This window comes from Eleutherodactylus coqui, chromosome 2, assembly GCF_035609145.1.
Source record: "Eleutherodactylus coqui strain aEleCoq1 chromosome 2, aEleCoq1.hap1, whole genome shotgun sequence".
In the NCBI taxonomy this organism is placed as follows: Eukaryota; Metazoa; Chordata; class Amphibia; order Anura; family Eleutherodactylidae; genus Eleutherodactylus; species Eleutherodactylus coqui.
The window spans coordinates 277,870,431-277,887,465 of record NC_089838.1 but is presented as its reverse complement, the minus strand read 5'-3'; the positions used below and the strand labels follow the sequence as shown (position 1 = coordinate 277,887,465).

At 43.6% G+C, this 17,035-nt stretch overlaps 1 protein-coding gene across 3 annotated transcripts in view; it reads right to left on the bottom strand.

Moving 5' to 3' along the window:
• SLC23A2 (solute carrier family 23 member 2) overlaps positions 1-17,035 on the bottom strand; it is a 124,463-nt gene that overhangs the window by 23,883 nt on the left and 83,545 nt on the right. For all 3 annotated transcript variants that reach the window (XM_066593062.1, XM_066593063.1, XM_066593061.1), the window contains 6 exons: positions 14,036-14,193; positions 8,258-8,346; positions 5,213-5,280; positions 4,381-4,562; positions 3,206-3,326; positions 310-466 (listed from right to left, as the gene is read on the bottom strand). In XM_066593062.1, the coding sequence (XP_066449159.1) occupies positions 310-466; positions 3,206-3,326; positions 4,381-4,562; positions 5,213-5,280; positions 8,258-8,346; positions 14,036-14,193 (775 nt within the window). The remainder of the gene's footprint in view (positions 1-309; positions 467-3,205; positions 3,327-4,380; positions 4,563-5,212; positions 5,281-8,257; positions 8,347-14,035; positions 14,194-17,035) is intronic.

Sequence of the window (17,035 nt, the reverse complement as noted above, 5' to 3'; positions counted from 1 at the left end):
GAGCATGCTGCGTTTTTTGTTTTTTTTCCTCGCAGTAGGAGGTCCGCAATTCAAATCCACATGCTTATATACAGTTGTGGATGCCATTGCTCCCCTATGGGCACTTTGTCTTGCAGGTGACACACGCAAATCCGCCCGAGGACATGAGCCCTAAATGTACAGTTCATCTAAAAGTAAACTATAAAGTGAACGTCGAAAATAGAGCTACGTTTTAATGAAAAATAAGTTAAATATATGCGTCCCTGCAATTCTGCTAAAGGAATAAAAGACAATCAATTGTATGAGATACTGTAAGAGAGACATACTTACATGGGTAGGGAACTTTAAACCAAGGGGCAACTATCAAAACCCCTTGCCTGGCATCAGTGCGGGCATAATACCCATACTTGCTACTGTCTGGTGGGAAAACGTCCGTCACGGTAAAGATGAAGCAGAGCAGCCAGGACACAAGGATGGCCATGATGATCTGCAGCACAAGGAAGGAAACATGGCTCCATTATGTTCATACACTGTGATGAGCGTTCCACTCACATTTTTGCATCCACATATTGCTTTCCTAGGTGAACCAACAAGCACGGACATATGACAGACTTCATGCTGGATTACATTGCATGCCTTATGTCACCCCCTGGAGCAATTAGCTTTCTAATGCACTTGCCCTCCACTTCCTGGATGTCAAAAGGGGCAGCACCACAACGGCTGCTGATGTGGCTCTATACACAACCATACGCTGGATCAGGCGCGCTGTACTTTCCGCACCGCCCTACGATAAGGGCTTTTCTCAATTATAGGCTTATTACCATTAGCTTATTATAGGCTTAGCCAAGTCATTTGACTATAAGGGTGGCCATACACATCACATAAGTGTGCTAAGGCTGACCGCTCTCTCTCCTTTTGCCTCTCCCTTGACTGAACATCTATGGGTTTTGAATATAGAGAGGGGAGAAATCCACCATCATACTCCTCTAGCAGTGGCTTATCTCCCTGGACATCTGTGGGAGAGTTGAGGGTTCTGCTGATATACATCTAACATCTATGGTCACCTTAAAAGCAAATTTCCAGTCAGGAGTTCAAAATTGAAATGCGAGTCAGTATTTAGAGGTGACGATTACATGCTCCTTGTGTTGCTCAGATCTCGCTTCTCTTCGGTGAATCTCTATTAGGACAGAGCAGTCATCTGTGACTATAGCTGAAGTAGATTTGAAGCAGTCTAGGGCACACCCCCTGTGTCATCATTGGTTGAGGAAGACACCCCCCCCTGCCTCCTCTGCAGCCATAACCAATAAAACCAGAGGTGGTATGTCCAGACTACTACAGATTAGGCGATGTAGCTAAGCAATGATGATAGCTCTGTCCAAATAAGACATGGGCTAAAAAGCAACAGAGGAGCAAGATCTGAGGACAATAAGTAGCAGGTAATGATCCCCTCCAAGTTCTGAATTACATTTCAATTTTGAATTCCTGACTGGGAGGGCTGCTTTAAGAGTATTGAAAATGTTGCCACCCCCATTTATATACTTGTTTGGCTCAGCAAAACATTAATTCTATAAGGCATGGAAGCGACCACCTGAGATACGACTTGTGGTGCTCATGTTCAGGGTGAAACAATAGAACTGACCAGGATGATCAAACCCAGTCAGTCTATTCCAACGAAGGTGGTGCCTCCACAACATCAGAGGTGGCATCATTTGCCAGCAAAGTGGCCATACGGGTAGTCTAAAGGGGTCATAAACTAATTAACCGCGCAGCTGAATGAGTGCTTTCTTTTACTTACTGCCAGTAATATAATCACTGTTTGTTGCTCTGAACAGCTAACAACCTCGGGGAAGCGGGATAAATGCATTAACCCACAGCTATGCCCTATACATGCGCCAGTGAGGAGAAGCAGGAAAGCTGTCCTCTGTGAGTCACAAAGCAAACTTCCAGCTATTTTTGTGCCCGAAGGAACTGATGAGCGGAGCATCCTCATAGACAATCGTGTATCGCGCTGTAATAATACTTTTGAGCTCAAATGCTGAATAAGTCCAATACTATACTAAACAATCTTCTCACCTGCAGGGACCTTTTAATTTTTTTGGTGGAGCCTTGGTTCATTTGTTATCAAAGACTAGCAGGGACTGTCCGGGTGAGGATCACTCGCATGTATTTGTATCTTCACGAACCAAAAAGGGGTTAAGTAGAAAGGCAAAAAGTTTTTAAAAGCTAGGAGCTAGTCAGCATTCGGTGTGAGGAGCATGCTGAACAAGCGCATACCTTCCTGCAAACTTGTTGGCTAGTCATTTAAAGGCAATGCTTAACTGTTTACCCCAATGATCAACCAACCAGTGAATATATTAAGGGGAGCTTAAACGAATGCTCCCTTTACACGCAACAATTATTGTTTGATCGAAGGAACGACTGAACGAATTAGCGACTTTTTTGCATAGAGATGCTGAGCATTTAAATGTACAGATAATGGTTTAAAATCATCTCCATTTCCCGAATTAGCTAAAGTAAACACTGTATATGTTTGCTCAGGTGGGCGTGTGTTTATAAGAGGAATATCCAGCCAGCAGGGTTTTAATTAGTGTGAAGATAAGCCAATGTCTTCTGCCCCTAGGAGTAAACAAGTACTCATTGTGTTTTGCAAGGCAAACAAATCACCTCTCCCCTCAAGTTGTTCAGTCTTTCAAAGACTGAAGGAACACTATTTAAATAAAGCGAAAATCAAATTAACAATTTTTATGCAGGCCGAAACTCAGCACTAAATGATAATGAACGAATAGTGCACGATGACTTCACATATACACGTAACGATTATCCCACAAATTAATTTGCTTGAACGCATTTTGAGCGATAATCGTTGCGTGTAAATGGGCCATAAGTGACTATAGTCTGTCTCTTGAAGAGCATGTAGCCGATAGCAGCAGTATTCATGGTTTGTGGTTGGGGGAATAGTCACCTATGATAAATGTTATTGGTACACATCACATGATTGTCTGTACACCAGAGGAGAGGCATAGGCTATCCACAAACTACTGGAGTGATGCACTCCATGCCGCCGCTACCGCCCACATGTGGCAAATCTGTTACATTCATGTCTGCAACTGAAAATAACGTTCATACATGTGACTGGCGGATGTTTCTATAGAGGGTGCATAGATTTTGGCAAGAAATGTCTGCAACAGATCTGCCGTGTGTGAACTGACCCCAAGTTGTAACTTACGGGAAACATTTTGAACAGTTGTAATTTGTACGCTGTCCATCCCTTCTTAGACTTGTATATGGGAAGCGGCAGCTTGACGTTTCTGGCGTATTGTGAGAAAAGAAGGACCAGGAAAATGGTGCTGGAGGAAAGAGAAGAGAGGATTGTTGTTACATTAACGTGTGCACAGATTGATTCTGACCTTACAAGGCCTCGCCGCCCATCCAGAACAACGCTCCTTTCTCTACCATGCCCAGTATGTCAATAAAGCAGCAGACGACACAGCATGTACATTTACCCACAGTATTAGTACTGGGAATTTTCCTTCTTCTTTAGCACAAGGATCAGCTTTGTCACAGGACTTTGTGTATACATAGAGAAAATCGTTATGTTGGTGAACTCAGACTACATGACATTTAGTCAAGGGATTAGAAGTGTGTTTAAATGCCATGCTGTACATTAAGATTAACACAACAGTGCTTATCCTACCGGGAGGATGTTACTGCATCAATGTCTAATGAACTTTTTGCTTATACTGCCATCACCTAGATGGCATCATGTGAAACTGTGGCAGCAAGTCGTTCTATACCGTAAGAGAAAGTCATGGAAAAAATGAGTTCACCAAGACAATCTAGAGAAAGTGAAGCAGACACAAGCTGGGGACTGGGAGAAGTTTTGTCCAGCACTAGAGATGAGCGAGCATACTCGCTAAGGACAATTACTCGATCGAGCATTGCCCTTAGCGAGTAGCCCCCCCTCCCGCGCGCTCGGAAGAAAAGGTTCGGCTGCCGGCGCGGGTGAGAGGTGAGTTGCGGCAGTGAGCAAGGGGAGAGAGAGATCTCCCCTCCGTTCCTCCCCGCTCTCCCCTGCCCGCAGCTGAACCTTTTCTTCCGAGCGGGCAGGTACTCGCTAAGGGCAATGCCCTTAGCGAGTATGCTCGCTCATTTATATCCAGCACCCATTGCTCAGCAGGACCCTTTTTCTAAGAAATTGGAGCAAAGGGAGAAGCAGGTAATGAGCCTTGTGACACTGCTACAGATCACAGCGAGAGGCGGCAAGCTATTATCCTGTCCCCTACTGGGACTTCGGAGTCTTTTCAGTGAAACCAGCATAATTTGGAATGACCGCAAAAAAGCAATCAAAGTGAAATATATGAGCGCATGTCAGAGCCATGCATGCAGATTGCATCTACTTACAGCATAGCGATGCCCCAGTGCTTGCCTGCTCTCTCCCCCGCAGCTTGGAATCCCGATAGGCCGATGAGAGACACCGTAGGAGTTATCGTCAGCGGTCCTATGTATCTCAGCAAGGCTCCAGGAAGACCGAGGAAGCCGATGACCACTTCTATGAGTGAGGACATGATAATGGCACCTTGTATCTACAAAATAACGTCAGCCAGTTAGAGGATTAGATCGCAGCTACATGCAGACTAAATCTATGTTTAACAGGTAAGGCACACTTACTATACAGATTGTATTATAAAAATATCAAAAACCACCATCAGGTTGGCTAGTAGTAGTCACTGTGCAGAAGAAATGCTACTCGTATGTCCCGCTCACATCAAGTTGTGGCCCTCCATTGGATGTATATGCTGGGTAAGCTCCTGATGTATAAATCCAATGAAAGACCACTGCCATCAATGGAGCTCTATGCATTGGTTTAGCATGTATACACCTAGGGCATTAGAGATAAGTGAACTTTTTAAAAGTTCAGTTCGACCAGCTCACAGAAGGTTTCCAAAAAGTTCTGTACTAATTAGTTTGAACTGAACCAATAAGTCTCCAAGACCTCTAAAACTGGTGTATAACACTAAGGGCTCACACCCACTGGTGAGCAGACTTCCCTGCGATGCGAGACTAAGTGAAAACGCATGAAAATGAAACCAATGATTTTCAATGGTTTCATTCTCACAAGTGATGTTTTCACTGTAACCTCGCATTGCGAAGAAGAATCTGCGATACCGCCCATTGTTTTCAATGGGGCCAGTGGCAGCAGCAATGGTGGGTGGCAAAAAGTGAAGCACATTACCTCCCGTATCCTCGGGTACCATATGTGTTCTGTATGAAGCAGCTCAGTTCCATTAGAAAATGATATATCTGCAGGAAGCAAAGAAAAACCATGAAGATACAGTGAAGAAATAAGAAGCAGCTCATGCATTGGTATTTGGAATTCACAGAAAGCGGTTATTTTCAGAAATCTAGTAAAATGTGGCACACATGGATGGATGATCCTCCTGTTCACATCTCAAAATAATCCCATTATGATCCACAGAATTGGGGTCTTTCTATAGAATTCGGCTATGGTCTTAAAGCCAATCAAACATTCCTCAATTACAAGGAATTCCCTTTATAACTAAAACATGTATTGGACACAAACACTTCTTGGGAACAAAGGAAAAATCCTCTTTGTCATGCGTCAAAAACTGGGGGTGATCCAGACTGACTAATCTTCTAGAACGTTAACACCGGATCCTCAAAAGCAACAAGAGTGTGAAATCCAAAAACTGTACAAGTTCTTAGGTTTGAGAAAGTCAAAAGACCTTTAACCATTGCAGCCGGCAGCTACATAACAGAAGCAAGTCAGGCTTACATGAGCGTCCAAAGTGGTCCGGACACAAAATCTAAAAATAATAATAATTTAGCCTACTGGAAATTTCCATTGAAGAGGTTCTCAGGGATGGTTCATAATAATATCCGATCTTTAACCTTTTTCCATGAGCCAAATATCTCCCTTTTATCTGTGATCCAGATAGGATATGGAAGGTTGCAAGAGATAAGATTTACATCACCAGCTTAAAGTGTCCAGTACTAGAACATCGCTGCTAAAGAGACAACTCCATAGTCACATTTATATAGATGAAAGGTTTTCTGTGATCATACAATCCTTGGGATAGGGCATCAATATTTGATCGGAGGGAGTGAACCATTAGGAAACTCCACTGACCAGGTGATTGAAGAGGCTAAAGTACTTGGGAGAACGCTGCAGCCTCTTCTCAGGCATGTGGCATCACATCTATCGGTCACAATACCCGAGAGCAGCTCAGTCCCATTCAAGTGAATGTAAATGACGTGCAATACCAGGGGCAGCCACTATACAATGTACAGTGCTATGTCTGGTATGGACGGAAGCCACAGCAGCTCTAATCTGACCACTACTGTCACTTCAATCAGCTGATCAGCGGTGACCCCAAGTGGTGGACTCTCACCAATTACCTACTGATGACCTATCCTGCGGATAAGTCAACAATGGTTTAATCCAAGAAAACAATTTTAGGGTGTATTAACACTTAGCAGAAAGTTTAACTAAGACTACCACCTAGCAGCGTTTAGTTAGCACCCAGTCACTGGTCAGGCAACTTGGAAATGGTATCGCCTGACAAGTGGCTTGGCGCTCACTAGACGCTGCCAGGGGGCCGCCTGTGCCAGGGTTCGCTGGCAGCACAATGTATTCCGATGTGAGGGCCAAGCACTGTAGTTTCTAATATCAGCTATAGAGTACGCAGCTGATTCCTGGACAAAATCCGCACAGATGGGATAGATATTGACGCATTTTTTATGCGGTAATGCCTCAGAATCTGGACTTTTATTCTATTTTATGGATGACTTTCTGTAGATTAGGTCTCCAGAGCACAGTATTCCAGATATGCTCCTACCAGAGCTCTATACAGCGGGATCACAATCTCCCTCTTTCTACTGGTTATACCTCTAGATACACAGCCGAACATCCTACTTACTTTCCTTCCTGCCTGCACTGTGGACTTATTCTGAGGATGTCAGAAATCATATCCCCAAATCCTTCTCTTCTGAAATCCCAGATGACACAGAACAGCCAATGTGATACTCAGCCTGAGGATTTCTTCTCCTCAACTGCAATATTTTACATTTGGGAACATTAAATTGCAGTTTCCATTGTTGTGACCATTTATTCAGTAGAGCCAAATCGTTCTCCATCCATATACAAGACACCAGTAGGAGTATCAACCCTACGGCACACTTTTGTGTCATCAGACAGACCGTACCTATTAACCTTCTTCTAGGTCACTTTGCAACCTATTATAAAGAATATGACCCAGGACAGACCCTTGTGGCCATCATTTGTAACTTGTTCCTGTTCGGAATACACTCCGTTAACAACAACCCTCTAATTTCTATCTTTTAACCAACGGCTAATACTTTGATGGTCCAATGGATTAAGTCCAATTTTTAATAATTTCTCTCTAAGCTCTTTATGTGGAACTGTATCAAAGGCTTTGCTGAAATCCAGACAGACAATAACCAAGGCACCACCTCCATCCACCACCACATTGTTAAAGAAATCAAAGAGATTAGTTTGACATGATCTGTCTTAAGTAAAGCCGTGCTCTTTAAGGTCCAACAAGTTGTTAGTTTTTAAGTGGCCAAATAACCTCTTTCAGAAGAGTTTCCATTAGTTTAACTACTACAGATGTCAAACTAACAGGACTGTAGTTCCCAGCTTCATCTCTATCGTCCTTCTTATGGATGGGTACTACATTGGCCATTCTGCAATCATCAGGAACATGGCCTGTTAGAAGGGACTGGTTAAACAAACCAGCTAGAACTACACCCCATGGACAAAAAAATTACCCCAAGGCAAGTAGCACAGTAGAGAATGAGTCATAGTAATAGTAAGACATGGAAAATAGTCCCCAGCCTCCTGCTTCCACTGTGACTACATAGATACAAGTCCTTCCATAAACCGCTATGGTTTCCCGAGCTTGATCCTTAAGAACACGACCTCCAGTTCTTGTAGTTCTATTTCCCTGACTTTGTGGTTCCCAGTTTAATTTCAGCCAAATTCCTCTCATCTGGTTAAGCCCAAAGGGTCCAGTGTCAGAGATTATATACATTCTTCTCTACTCAAAGTGCCCCAGCTCCCTGGGGAGAAATGGATTAACGAGCTGCCAACAAACAAAATAATCTCAAGAGAGTCTCATGCCAGTTCTTTCCAGCATCCTGCACCCTTGCTGGGTGTCCATCCGAAAGGACAAAAGATGGCAGTAGGGTGTGACAAAGAGTTGCCGTATCACATCACTTAAATGAGTTGATTATTTACCTGTAGTATTACATTTCCACTTCTCAAGGGATAGGATGGCACGAGCTGGAGCGAGGAAAGCAAATGCACTTGCCTGGAACAAGGGTAACCTGCAGTAACATCATGGAAGATAAACCGGTTATTCACGTGACCCCGCGTGGGATACAGTTAGGGCCAGAAATATTTGGACAGTGACACAAGTTTTGTTATTTTAGCTGTTTACAAAAACATGTTCAGAAATACAATTATATATATAATATGGGCTGAAAGTGCACACTCCCAGCTGCAATATGAGAGTTTCCACATCCAAATCGGAGAAAGGGTTTAGGAATCATAGCTCTGTAATGCATAGCCTCCTCTTTTTCAAGGGACCAAAAGTAATTGGACAATGGACTCTAAGGGCTGCAATTAACTCAGAAGACGTCTCCCTCGTTAACCTGTAATCAATTAAGTAGTTAAAAGGTCTGGGGTTGATTCCAGGTGTGTGGTTTTGGATTTGGAAGCTGTTGCTGTGACCAGACAACATGCGGTCAAAGGAACTCTCAATTGAGGTGAAGCAGAACATCCTGAGGCTGAAAAAAAAGAAAAAATCCATCAGAGAGATAGCAGACATGCTTGGAGTAGCAAAATCAACAGTCGGGTACATTCTGAGAAAAAAGGAATTCACTGGTGAGCTTGGGAACTCAAAAAGGCCTGGGCGTCCACGGAAGACAACGGTGGTGGATGATCGCCGCATACTTTCTTTGGTGAAGAAGAACCCGTTCACAACATCAACTGAAGTCCAGAACACTCTCAGGGAAGTAGGTGTATCTGTCTCTAAGTCAACAGTAAAGAGAAGACTCCATGAAAGTAAATACAAAGGGTTCACATCTAGATGCAAACCATTCATCAATTCCAAAAATAGACAGGCCAGAGTTAAATTTGCCGAAAAACACCTCAAGAAGCCAGCCCAGTTCTGGAAAAGTATTCTATGGACAGATGAGACAAAGATCAACCTGTACCAGAATGATGGGAAGAAAAAAGTTTGGAGAAGAAAGGGAACGGCACATGATCCAAGGCACACCACATCCTCTGTAAAACATGGTGGAGGCAACGTGATGGCATGGGCATGCATGGCTTTCAATGGCACTGGGTCACTTGTGTTTATTGATGACATAACAGCAGACAAGAGTAGCCGGATGAATTCTGAAGTGTACCGGGATATACTTTCAGCCCAGATTCAGCCAAATGCTGCAAAGTTGATTGGACGGCGCTTCACAGTACAGATGGACAATGACCCCAAGCATACAGCCAAAGCTACCCAGGAGTTCATGAGTGCAAAAAAGTGGAACATTCTGCAATGGCCAAGTCAATCACCAGATCTTAACCCAATTGAGCATGCATTTCACTTGCTCAAATCCAGACTTCAGACGGAAAGACCCACAAACAAGCAAGACCTGAAGGCTGCGGCTGTAAAGGCCTGGCAAAGCATTTAGGCCTCATGTCCACGGGGAAAATCAGATCCGCTGCGGATTTGTACCGCGGATTTGGGCTGCAGATGCAGTGCGGATGCACTGTAATTGTATTTTATTTTTCATGCAGGAGATCAATTGAGCTATGTGCTCTGAGCTCCCGCACGCGTGATCCGCACTAAAATGGAGCATGTCCATTTTTTTTCATGCTCCAGAAATTTTTTAATTCAGTTTTATTGACCATCCATGGGTATTTATCTACCCGCGGGTGGTCAATGAATTCCTATGGGGCGCGGATCCGCATGCGCGAAAAATGCTCCGGATTTTAATTCTTAATTTGCCCGTGGACATGAGGCCTAAGAAGGAGGAAACCCAGCGTTTGGTGATGTCCATGGGTTCCAGACTTAAGGCAGTGATTGCCTCCAAAGGATTCGCAACAAAATATTGAAAAAAAAATATTTTGTTTGGGTTATGTTTATTTGTCCAATTACTTTTGAGCTCCTAAAATGTGGAGTGTTTGTAAAGAAATGTGTACAATTCCTACATTTTCTATCAGATATTTTTGTTCAACCCTTTAAATTAAACGTTACAATCTGCACTTGAATTCTGTTGTAGAGGCTTCATTTCAAATCCAATGCGGTGGCATGCAGAGCCCAACTCGCGAAAATTGTGTTACTGTCCAAATATTTCTGGCCCTAACTGTATATCTATAGATGGGGTGACTACTGCACTAAAGTATGGACGCAAGCTGCTTTAGTGAAAATGAGCATCTACACACCTCGTACCAATAGGAGGTAGGGACTAACGGGCATACACAGACCTGCGGGCACTCATTAGGCTAGGATAAATGCCTATGGGTTAAATGTCTGGCATCAAAGTCAACCCTATGCCGAATATTTATGATGCTTTTCGCTAGTTGCACAGCGACGTGAATGTACATCAAACATCTCCAGGAGCTAAATGGCCTATTGAAGTGGGAACATCAGTCATGGGAATGGTGTATTATCACTGAAACAAGAATTTTCATATGCAAGGCATGAAATCTATCGAATTCAAATACATTTATGTCTACAGTACAGTCGCTACCTAGATTCTACAGGTAAAGGATAAAAGGGTCTGCAAAAGAAACCCATAAAATGTCTTATCTCACTTGGCTCTTTTTTTAATAAAGCCTGAAGGTTGGCATCAGCAAAACGTATCTTCAAGAGACCTTGCAAAAATTAGGGACTTACCAACTGCGGGCTAGGTGCACACGAGTTGTGCCCGGGACACTCGGAAACAACTTGCATTGGAGGACACACGGACAAAGCACATTCACATACATTGGCAGGTCTCAATAGTCATGAGTCAAACGGACAGGAATGGGACATGCCAGGAGTTATTTTATGGGGTCCATGTAAAAAATAGTTTCATGTGTAGAGCCTCTCATAGGCTGTAATGGGGCCATGTGCTGTCCATACAAACTACACATGGCCCCAAAGTACGCTAATGTGCACCAAGCCTTAACCCCTTTAGCGGCTGATTTATTACTACCATGTCATGCCTCACACTTGGACAGTTGGTATTATGGCTGGGAAATCCCCGAGGCTTGCTGCTCTGAGTATGCAGTAAAAAAAACCCGGAAGATTTCAGAGGACAGCTCAGTGCTCTACACATTTCAGCACTGGAGCTGTCCACAGAAATCTTCTGGGTTTAACTGCATGGTCAGTGCAGCAAGCCCCAGAGATTTTCCGGGCGTGCCACTAAAGGGGTTAAACGAGGTTTAACTTCTTAGGAAATTCACAACGCACAGATATGACACAAAAAGGGGGAATTAGTTGATTTGAGTCATTATTTTGGCACAGAAGATTCGCAAACTATGGCGCACGCTATAGTTAGGGCTCGTTTACATGGGTGTATTGTCACAGTGTACTACGCACGTCCATTTCTGGTGCACACGGTGAATGAAGGCAATTGAAGTCTATGGACTTTCATTCTTCCATTCACACCTGTGTTGGAACTAAGAGTGGACATTGCATAAAAAATGCAGGAGAAATAAATCGCAGCATGCTCTATTTCTCTGTGTTTCATATGGAGCCCTTGAACGGCTGCATATTAAAACGCTGCCCTTTTCCAAAACCTGCGAACAGACAGCGTTTATTACGTAGCCCCACACTGCACAGAGTAGGGAGTATGGAGAGGTAAAAAAAAAAGTCATACTACGCATGTTCGTGACGTCAGTGCCAATCGCAGCCAGTATGCGTTCTCAGCGAATGAGCTGCGATGAGTACAACACTGTGAGACTTGCAGGGTCGTACTCATACGCCTGTGTGAATGAGCCCATAGTGGATTTGGTTTTCTCTCCCATTGCTTACTTTTTCATCACTACTTTTAAAAAAAGAGTCCGAGTAGCTGGGAGGGGACGGGGCCAGATGGGACTATTTTTGGAATCTTTATGCGTCTCATTTGACCAGCATCAGTTAAACGTTCGTGCCATCTCCCTGGCCAATGCAAATTGGATTTAAAATTATTTGGCGATGAATTAGCAATCATCTACACTCCATGATTTCTTCTCTTTAGAGGACGAGAACCTTCTTTACGTCTGTTGGAATTTACATATAGAAAAGCCAAGCGAAACCCATTTTCTTCCGCTGACAGCTTACAGTCCTGTTTCCGCCCATTAGGTTTTCCATTTGTTTGGTTGTGCAATTTCTATTTGCAGGTCCTATGGCTTTGAGAGTCTAATCCTGACACTTTCATGTCCTTCATCTACTCTTCTGTGCCTCGCTTATAACATCCCATTTAGTTCATGCTAGTGCTAAATATTACACTCTGCTGAACAAGCTGCATTCTTTAACCACACTCCATATCCAAATTTCTAAACTTGGAGTTTTAGGATCCTTCCAGTTGTTTTAATCAGCCAAGTCCAGCCGCTCATCAAGGCCTTAAAGCGCTCCCTTTTAGCTGCAGACTAAACTAGCATTTTTAGTCTTGTGCTGGGGTGCGTCTTACAAGGGGATTCCCTTACTTTTTTTACCTCATTCCACTTTTTTCTCCCCTCTACTTAGTCTGGAAAAACATGCCATTAATTCCAATAATTCACAGTCATTTACTTGAGGTACGTTTCATGAGGACCAGAATGTTCAGCCATCATCCCTTTAAGAACGTGGCCTAGTTTGGTACCTAAAGGGCGCAATGAGTTTTGGTTTTTTTTTTATTTATTTTCATCTCCACTTTCAAAAGCCATACCTTTTTTCCCCCATTGCTATAGCCATATGCTGTAGGTTATGTAGTTTGTTTTATTGGTTCCATTGTAGGGTACATGAAATGTATTGTATAACTCACTAATTCTTGGGGGTGATAGAGTGAAAGAACACAATACTTCTGCCATTATTTTTTCTTTTTAACAGCATTCAGGATGTGATATAAATGACATTTTTTTTCTTAAGGCAAGTCCGATTACAAGGATACTAAACTATTTTTAAGGTTTTTCCACAATAAGTGTTTTTTTTTAATTAATATTATTTTAGCATACCTGGAGCTGTACTTGCCATGCGGGAAAAAAAGTGTGTTCAATTTATTGTACGGGTCATTAAAGATGCGGCAATATCAAACACGGATTTATATTTTTTTAATTGTTTTTGAAAAAATTAAGTAAAAGTCTGCAAAAAGTGTTTTTTTGCTTATTCTTGACTATTTTTCTTTTTTTTTTTTTTTTAACCTTTTATATGTCTCTGTAGGGGACTTCAACCGGCAATTGCTCAGATAGTCAAGAAAACAGATAATGCAGTGTACTATCACAAGCCATGGCAGACATGGAGGCCGTTGTCTGGCATCCAGTTGGAATGACAACCTACTGGTCCTCTAATTGGATGGAGGAGGGCTGATGACAATACAAAAAGGAGCCCTTTTCCTCTCTTATATGCCATGATCAATGTTGATTGCAGCTGGTCAGCGGTTGAGGTTAAAGTTGGGATCTGAGTTTTCTGCGATCCCCTATGCTACAGCACAACCCTGGCCGTCAGTTACAACCAAGCTAATGCTACGGATAGCTCAAGCTCAGCTCCTGAGCCAGCAGACATCTACATGTACAGCATGGGGCAGCAAGGGGTTAAACATGGCTGTGTGTCAAATGGTCATTTGTGTATTTGCTATGAAATTAAAAAGGAGAAAGAAAAAAAAAGCTGGCATCCTCTATAATTTCTGCTAGCGGTTGTAGCCAAGATGAGCACTAGACTAGCAGATACATAACTATGAGGGAGTAGATCTTTCTTCTATCTTTGAGAACCAACAACTCCCAGAACTTTGCCCGGTCAATGTTCTCCAATAGAAAGACAAAACCAAACAGTGTTATGGTAAGAAGCCTCACCTGCACCCAAAAGTTGTCTGAAGCAGAGTAGTGATTCCTACACAGAAGAAAATGGTCCCAATTAGTTGACTGGTAGCCCATTGGTCAAAGCCAACGCACATGGCTTCTGCAAGCAGGAACGGGACAGCAACGGTCCCACTGAAGCATGTCAGGTAGTGCTATGGAAAACAAGCGGGTTACATACGTTAGCATGGTAGATCTGAGAAATGTTCAGCATATATTGATATTATACAGTCACTTGTGGAACCATGTATAGGATAGATTATGCTGTGCAGTAGGACATTTCCATCCGCTGTGTCACTGCAAGGGGAATGTGTATATACCAGCAGCCACCCCAGACAAGGAATCACTGGTGGTTCCAGCAAACTGACCAGAGATGGTCAACTCTCGTTGAGAGCGCTGCCACAAGACTGCCCTACACAGGCAACCCCTTTAAGGTACACCAGGTGTTAGAAAGTCTTCCACTTTTTGGTAACGACGTTAAGTTTATCCCAATGGTTACTTACAATGTCCGACAAAATTAAGGGATTATAGCAGATGTTACTTGGGTATAATCTGTATTTGTACTTGGCAGCTGATGGCAAAAATATTATTTGTCTCCCAGAGGAGAATACCTCTGTACTGTAACCTACTGTACAGGAAGAGTTGGAGGATTCTGTATGCAGGATATCACAGAAAAATTGCATATTGACTCCAAGGCATACCGAATCAGTACGGGCTTATAGAACCCTATAGGTGCTGCATTACAGATCCACCTGATGCGAGACATGGATGGAACCGCATTATGGCCATATGCAGAAAACCTCAGGCTCTATGTACATTGCCACGTTATAGCTTCATATGAGAGGCACTACATTTAAGACTAAGGAAAGGATCATATCGCTTCCCATCCTGAAAGATCTGGAAGGCCGGTCAAGTACATTAGATCTAGAATGGCCATACCTGCCAATTTTATCAGAACTGGTCGTGTGTGTTGGACCCCTCCGACTAACTCAAATACCCAATGTTGGCGAAGAGGATGACCAAGTTGTTGGATTTCAGCTGCTTGATCCTTTTGTTCTCCGGGAGAGGAGCCGTCTTTGGCAATGGCTTTTTCCCCTTCTCTACATTCAAAACCTGTCTATGAGGGGTAACAGGCAAGACAGCGATGGGCCCAGCTATTTAACCCTTTCCAATCCACTGTCTGACGTCTAAAGACATTATGACTTAAGGCTGTACAGCTCTGATGTTGGAAGACGTCTGTCGGGGTTCTCTTACTGTATATTGCCAGCCTCTCTGCTGATAGAGCCTATCCAACGTGTCACCTCATGCAGTACTGGCTTTAGCCAGCAGATAGCGCCGTTGTATAATGGCAGAAAAAGAGTAAGCCCCCTAGGAAAACCAGGATACAAATTGGATTGGAACGGGTTAATAGGCAGCTAAAAGCCAAATGCTTAGGGATGGAGTCTCCAATGTCACAACATATCCTCTAATTCACTCCTTGGCTCTAAATATATGGTTCATGAATAGAAGCTTTATACAGCCATATACATGAACCCTAAAACTAGGCATGCAGGTAACAGCGGAGGAAGACCTTAAGATCATACCGCACATTACCGAACGAGTGCCAAGGAAAACACTGTAAACTTTGTGGTTGATAAGCCGGCGCTCACACCTACCCAAATGTAACACTGATTTCATCATAATCGTGCAGGAGTGGCCTTGTAATAATCCGTACTAACTGATTACATGATCATTACATATTCCTATCACTCCACACCTGCCGTGAACAGAAGTGACCCGAGGACAGTAAGTCTGTGATCAGGTTACATGTGAATATGGTAGTATGTGTGGCCCATGGCGCAGGGCACAGCTTGTGATACAAGAATTCACACATTCTTCCCCTCTCGGCTTTCCTTTACATAGCTTCAGTTTCCTAATATTTACTTAGAGAATATCCATTGAGAATCCCTTAATCTGGATTACTCTAACTCTTTTCCTTGCCCAGTGTCTGGGGGGATTGTATTCTGTGCATTACTAGGACTGTGAAAAGTATCATACTAAATACCCCCATAAAGCGGGGCAAGGGATGCCCTATATCGGCAATCAGGTCCTATAGTGACCCAAGCCGGGGATGTAGTCCGCGAGTCCTGAACAAGACCGCCCGCTCGTAAAAGGTATTCAGGCTTCTGCAAATAAATGTTCGTTATTCTTATTACGGGGAAACAGTTTAACAATTTTCCAATGTACTGTCTGTATCAACGCCTCACGGTTCTCGAGTTCTCTGCTTGCTGTCTTAATGTAGGAACGTCTATTGGTTCACCATCAGTGGATAATAATAATAAGCAAACATCAAATCTAATATATACACACTCAAACAAGGCATGTTCACATGATGGAATCTGACGCAAGGTTTGTATGGATGGATTCTGCCTCCTTGGGAGAAGTCTGGGGCTACACTGCAGATTGCTGCCGCAGCTATGCAACTGTAGGGGCGCGATTCCATGTGCAGATTTAGGCCTCATGTCCACGGGGAAAATCAGGCCCGCTACGGATTCTACATGGAGAATCTGCAGCGGGTCCCTCCTGCCCCGCGGACATGAGCGCTGAAAATAGGAATTTAAAAGAATTTACCCATCCGGAGCGGTTCGGGAAAGTCTTCTCTTCCTCACGGCCGGATCTTCTTTTTCGGCCGGCGGATGAACTCGTCACGGCTGCGGCACGTCGCCGACGTGCCGCGCGCATGCGCCGGGCACATCCGCCGAGCCGAAGCAAGAAAGATGCGGCCGTGAGGAAGAGAAGACCTTCCCGGTCCGCTCCGGATGGGTAAATTCTTTTAAATTCCTATTTTAGGTCTCCCGCGGATCCGGACAGCTTCCATAGGCTTCAATAGAAGCCCGCGGGAGCCGTCCCCACGGGAGACCCGCACGAAAATGGAGCATGGTCCAGATTTTTCCATGCTTTTTTTTTTTTTTTAAATCCCTTTTATTGACCATCCGCGTGTATTTATCTACCCGCGGG